Source organism: Triticum dicoccoides, chromosome 5A (assembly GCF_002162155.2).
Source record: "Triticum dicoccoides isolate Atlit2015 ecotype Zavitan chromosome 5A, WEW_v2.0, whole genome shotgun sequence".
NCBI classification, from domain to species: Eukaryota; Viridiplantae; Streptophyta; class Magnoliopsida; order Poales; family Poaceae; genus Triticum; species Triticum dicoccoides.
In genome coordinates this window covers 696,873,407-696,879,852 of record NC_041388.1, presented here as the reverse complement: position 1 = coordinate 696,879,852, position 6,446 = coordinate 696,873,407, and the positions used below count along the sequence as shown (strand labels likewise).

Sequence of the window (6,446 nt, the reverse complement as noted above, 5' to 3'; positions counted from 1 at the left end):
TGATGGCCCTCGAACCGGCAACCCTCCAAACCCAAACAGCTCCCTTGTCTGTTACCATCTCCTTGTGCTTCCGTCCCCATTCCCAGAGCCAGCTCGATCACATGCGTGCATCGTCTTCTAGCTTGCTTGCACCCGTGGTGGGCAGCTAGCTCTTGCTCATCTCATCTTCACATAGTGTGAGTAAAATAATATCTGTGGGCTGAGCTAGGACCTAGTTGAACCCCCTCCGTCCTTCTTGAGCTATAAATAGCGCCCCGAGCTCCCTTGCACTGCACACACACACACACGGCAGAGGCAGTCTAAACCCTGTACACGCACAGCAGCAAGAGAGGCCAGGTAGCTAGCTAGCTTGGTAGCTTGGTAACCATGGCGAAGAAGGCGGCGGTGATCGCCACGCTGCTGGCCCTGAACCTGCTCTTCTTCACCTTCGCCGACGCCTGCGGCTGCCACTGCGGATCCTGCCCTAGTCCGGGCGGCGGCGGCGGCGGTGGGGGTGGCGGTGGAGGTGGGAGCGGTGGCGGGGGTGGTGGAGGGAGCGGTGGAGGCGGATCTGGAGGAGGCGGCAGCGGCGGCGGCGGATCTGGAGGAGGCGGCAGCGGCGGAGGTGGGTCAGGAGGAGGTGGCAGCGGCGGCGGCGGGTCCGGCGGTGGCGGATCGGGAGGAGGCGGATCAGGCGGGCGCGCGCGGTGCCCCATCGACACGCTGAAGCTGGGGGTGTGCGCCAACGTGCTCAACGGGCTGATCAACCTGCAGCTGGGGACGCCGCCGAAGCAGCCGTGCTGCTCGCTAATCCAGGGGCTCGCCGACCTGGAGGCGGCGGTGTGCCTCTGCACGGCGCTCAAGGCCAACATCCTGGGCATCAACCTCAACGTGCCCATCGACCTCAGCCTCCTCGTCAACTACTGCGGCAAGAACGTCCCCTCCGGCTTCCAGTGCCCCCGCTAGAAGAGAAGACCCGAGAGATCCATCGTCCACTGCATGCAGGCATCCACTATACGTACGTACGTGCATGCACGCACGCATGATCTACAATCCATCCATTGACTAGTGCTCTATAGCTAGTCGTATACGTTATTTGCTTCATAATTTATCATCGCTCTTGCTAGTTGCTAAACTTGCATATTTCTCTCTGTGTGTGTGGTAGTACCGTTTGTACCACGTACTGCTTGTCATCGAACTGGTTACGGTACTGTATGGACCATGGATCCAGTTCTCAGCCACATATGATCTCATGCGTGTACCGCTGGCTGCTATTATATTTCCTTCAAAAAGAGGTTGCTCCTCCACAATTGTAGTAAAGTAATTAATATCATATGTCAACTGTCTCTGTGTGATCTTTAGCATTTGCTAATTGATTCGATTAAAATTCTGTGCGCCTTTGATTTCTTAGGGTGGTACATGCAGTTTGTTAGCGTCTGTGAATTCATTCATTCTGTGCACTGGTTAATTCTTTGGGAAAATTTTATTTTTGTCACTCTAGATTTTGCCTCAGCTATCGTGTTAGCATCTGGTTAATTATTCTCTCCGTGCATACTCCATGCGCACGATGAGATCTGTGTCGCGTCTCATTAGGACCGAGGTGCGTGGATCGACACGTATCAATCACCCACTTGCATGCACATATATGTATATATGTTTAGTGCTTCAATTATGTACACTGTACTGTGATCTGAAATGTGCTACAAGCAGAAGCAGGCTAGCTACACATATCAATCTTCCGGTCGGCGTGATGCACAAAAAAAGGACACGTAACGTATAGGCTCCTAGCCAGAGCCTAACCATCTTTCAGATCTCTCCATTTCAAAAAAGAAATGCTAGCTAGCTAAACATAAGCACCTGGCTGAGGGTGATTGGCCAGCAGATGCAAGTGCCAAGCCAAAGAGAGGAGCTAGGTAACAAGCACTTTGTTCATATGCCTGCAAGCATGTGTGGACCGCGCTCTACAAGGCATGCACGTGTCACGGTCAAAGATGACGGGGAAAAGATCTGCGTGTCGACCCTGCCTCCATCTTCACCACGTACGTACCTACGGCAAACAGCAATGTGTCTCTTTGCTAGACATTGTCTACGCACGCACCGTGTCTTGATGATGTTGTCAATCGACCATGCTAAATTTGCTAATGCTAGGACATGTACATTTGGCGCGTGAATGGAATAGTCCTTTTGGTAAATGCTGTCAATTTCTTTCAATCGAGTCAAGAATGTAAGGAACCATGATGACAAGTATAAATTAAGATGTTTTTCTACGGCAACGTATAAATTAAGAGTTTACAGTACCAAGTAGTACACCCTCCGATCCTTAAATATAAGACGCAAAAGTTTTATATTTAGAAACAGACATAATAGTACACAATCCGCCACGGTTAAAAGGAAGCACCTATGCATCAGTCAACTGAGGAGTCCAGCGTTCTGATGCTGGGCTACATGGAGCCTTTTTTTGAAAGATTCAAAAAATCACGTTTCAAAGGTTCAAAAAATCCTGGAAAAATTCAAACATTGACATATGGATGTATACTAGGAGTACATGTGTGTAAAATTTCATGAGACAATACACTGATTTGAGAGCTACACAAAAAAGTAGGGAAAATATCACTATAAAACCAACAATTTCCACTTTTTTTGTGTAGCTCGCATGTTTATGAAAACTTGCACACATGGAGTATACATCCATATGATATTGTGGTGTTCTTTTTTTTAGAAGTTTTGAAACATTGATGCTTCTTTTATTTTTAAAAAAAGCTCCTTGTAGCCAGAGAACCAAAAGGCATTTCTGGTCACATGAGATTCTTTTTCAGTTTTGCTAAAGCACATCTAGATGTGCCGTAAGTATTGCACATCTAAGTCCTATGCCATTGAGTCCACATAAAGATTCGTGCAAGCATTTTTATTAGTCCTTTTTCTTTTTCTTTCTAGTTTGATTGAGTCATTTAGATGTGCAATAACTAAAGCACATCTAGATGTGCCCTAGACAAACCCATTCTTTTTAGTTTCAGTGAATCCCGCCCGAGTAACCTTCTTCTTCCTCTGACCATCGCCCCGTCCCGTTGACCCGAACCTCGCTACCCGTCGGAGCTTTACCCCAACTATTGTTCCTTGCCACCTCAGCCATCCCTCTACGCCTTGCCTTTCTCAATGATAGTTGAGCATCTTCCGCCTGCACCCGTGCCTATCAACCATTTGCGTAGGCTCTGTCAGTGACGCCATAGCCAGCCGCGTCATGTCTAATTCGGAGTTGCACCTCGCCTCAGACAGACTAATGGGATTATTTTTCTAGTTCTCTATTAGATAGAAAATGCACAGGTAAAAATGATTTACGACATCATGGTAACATAAAAATTCAATAGATGGCCTATGTGTCATTTTAGTCACTGGCACCACATGATTCTGGCAGGCCGGTCCTGGTCAATTAGTTTGGGAGGAAATAATTGAGCAAAATACAATGAGTTAATTCCATCTTTAAACAGCTATGTCCTCCGTTCCAAAATACTTGTCGTGGTTCTAGTTTAAATTTGAACTAAAATTTTAACAGGATTTTATTATGTGTTAGTAAATAGTACGATGAAGAAAATGTGATATACTACTAGCTACAATAGCGCCTAAGGGCCCAAAAAGTTATTGAACAGGAATTCTAGGATTCCATTCTTTTATCACATTGGCATGTTTTGAGTTCTTGAAGATTTTTTTTCCGTTGAACATAGACCCAATTTTTCCTTTATTTTGATTCCTTAGAACCTTTTTTTCTTTGTCTTTCTGGCGGTATCAAACAGCCACCTAATATCTTATCCGCCTCTTCAGGAAAATTAATATCTCCGAAAAATATTTTGACTTTTAGTTCAAATATGAACTAAAAGCACGACAAGTATTTTAGAATGTTTGGAGTACATTCTTTTTGGATGATAAATTTTGTACATTGGTGCGACAAAACCTAAAAACCGGATGCTCCAAGAAATAGTATTGTGATCTCAACGAGAAATGGACAAAAGCCGCAGACGTATGTCCATGTCGCTTGGGATTCGCCAAATTTGAATGCATAAGTCAGCGAACTACGTTATTGTTGACTTTGCGCTCGGCGAGTCAGTCGGATTTTGGATCAACAGTCTAGATATTGTTTCATTTATATAATTTGACATATACAAATTTTCTTTAAATCTTGTATCGGCAACCTTCCAAACATCTCCTTGTCTCCTTCCACCTATACCCAAAGGCCAATGCCAAAGCCAGCTCACATGCATCATGCACCTGTTGCGATCAGCTATCTCTTGGCCGTCTTCACACGGAGAGACTGATCGATTACATTACATAGGTGCAGTGAGTAAAATACCAGGCCTCTTTTGGTTTAGAGGAGTAGGAATTTCATAGTATAGGATTTCTATATGAAAAATTCCTTTAGAGCCATTTGATTTGTAGGAATGGAATCCTATTTCTGTGAAGGAATTCTTCCTATCCTCCACATTTCATAGGAAAATAAACATTAGCCTAGACTCAATGGAAAAAATGCTATCATGTGAATCAAAGAGCATCTCCTTTCCTATTCCTACTCATAGGATGTAAGATACATGTCATCTCATTTCCTATAACTTTCCTATTCCTATGATTTTCCTACCCTATGAACCAAAAGAGGCCTCAGTGGGCTAACTAAGCTAGGAGCTATTTCAACCCCTTCCATTCTTCTTGGTCTATAAGTAGCACGCCGAGGTCCCTTGCACTGGACACACACAGCCAAGAGTGAGCTAGCTCTAATAAACCCTGTAGTAAACGCACAGCAGCTCGGTAGGCAAGCTATGGCGACGAAAGCGGCGGTGATCGCCACGCTGCTTGCCCTGAACCTGCTCTTCTTCACCTTGGCCGACGACTGCGGCTGCAAGCTGCCTAGCCCGCCGCCGCCGGGCGGGGGAGGAGGAGGAGGGGGCGGCGGCGGTGGAGGCAAGGGTGGAGGAGGAGGGACCGGTGGCTGCCCTATTGACGCGCTGAAGCTTGGGGCGTGCGCGAACGTGCTGGGCGGGCTGATCAACCTGCGGCCGGTGACGACGCCGAAGCAGACGTGCTGCTCGCTGCTCCAGGGGCTGGCGGACCTGGATGCAGCCGTGTGCCTGTGCACGGCGCTCAAGGCCAACATCCTGGGCATCCACCTCAACGTCCCCGTCGACCTCAGCCTGCTCGTCAACTACTGCGGCAAGAACGTCCCCTCCGGCTTCCAGTGCCCCACCTAGAAGACCCATCCACTGCAACATCTTTTTTCCCACTGCAACACCTCCGGGATATATGTCATTGACTAACCCTCTGTAAAATAATATAAGATGTTTTATATCACTAAAGTAGTGATCTAAACCATCTTATATTTGCTTACGGAGGTAGTAGTAGAGCATAGCTTGTCGTACGTATATTGCTTGCTTGGTTAATCAATCGATCACTTGCTAGTTTGTTTAAACTTCATATGTGCGTGCCACTAACAGCTATTTAATGACATGATCGCTAGGCTATACGTATATTGTGTGTTGGCTGGTTGATTATTCACTTGCTGCATGTATCGTACGCGCGTGCTTAATTAACTCACGTCTCAGCACGAAGCTAGGAGTACAGTTATGTATGATGCGGAATGTGCCACAAGCAAGGCTGAGTAACGCACAAAAATGAGTTCATCATACTACAAATATCGCAGACGTATACGTTTTGTTCCTATATCTGCAAGTTGAGCATGTGGTCGACAATGCACGTGTCACGGTCAAAGACGAAGTAACAAAGATCTGTATGTCGATCGACCCTACATGCACTGCTTATAGTACCACCACGTCACGGTCACGGTCAACGTCAAAGATGATGGGACAAAGATCTGTGTGTCGACCCTGTCTACGTATAGTACTACGTAGATACATATTGCAGTAATGCTACACCTATGGATTTAATTTCATTGTTAGAGTAGCTACAGCCGCAACTTGCAAATTTGGGCCCACAAACGCCTGCAGACGCGCGCGCCCGTATGTCCACGGGCACTAACCGGACACTCCTCAAATAACTCTCTCCGCATCCAAACACCTCATATATGAAATCTTAAACCATAGAAACCATGCAAAGAAAATATTTACGTAATACATACGTCAACTAATGCTTGACCACCCTACTCATTGTCGTCGGCAATGTCAACTATCTCTGTTCCGTGTTCGGGTACATAGGCGGCAAACGCAACTCCGGCTCCTTCTCTGTCTCCTTCTGGGCCTCCGCCACCATCTCCGCTCCCACCTCATCGAATAGCGCGTCGGTCTCCGCCTGTTCTTCCCGGAGGAAGTGCCAGTTGGACTCCACGTATGCCTCATCCTGGATGCACTCCAGGATGGCTATCTGCTCCGCCATCTCCGCCGCTTGGGCGACCGCGAACTCCGCCATGGCCTCGTCCATGGTGAAGCGCGCAACTGGGGCCGAATCATCCTCTAACTCTGCTGCGTCCGCCT

At 47.1% G+C, this 6,446-nt stretch overlaps 2 protein-coding genes across 2 annotated transcripts; both read left to right on the top strand.

Annotated features, from left to right (window-relative positions):
* Positions 1-225: 225 nt before the first annotated feature.
* LOC119304278 (ctenidin-1-like) lies at positions 226-1,340 on the top strand. The gene has a single exon (XM_037581458.1). It carries the CDS (start codon positions 367-369, stop codon positions 943-945), a length of 579 nt encoding a protein of 192 aa, XP_037437355.1. The 5' UTR covers positions 226-366; the 3' UTR covers positions 946-1,340.
* Positions 1,341-4,700: 3,360 nt separating this feature from the next.
* LOC119298512 (pEARLI1-like lipid transfer protein 1) lies at positions 4,701-5,433 on the top strand. Its single transcript, XM_037575887.1, has one exon. It carries the CDS (start codon positions 4,782-4,784, stop codon positions 5,208-5,210), a length of 429 nt encoding a protein of 142 aa, XP_037431784.1. The 5' UTR covers positions 4,701-4,781; the 3' UTR covers positions 5,211-5,433.
* The last annotated feature ends 1,013 nt before the right edge of the window (positions 5,434-6,446 follow it).

Excerpts from the sequence above, each read along its gene's own strand:
- LOC119304278 (XM_037581458.1), top strand. The coding sequence starts at position 367 with ATGGCGAAGAAGGCGGCGGTGATCGCCACGCTGCTGGCCCTGAACCTG.
- LOC119298512 (XM_037575887.1), top strand. The coding sequence starts at position 4,782 with ATGGCGACGAAAGCGGCGGTGATCGCCACGCTGCTTGCCCTGAACCTG.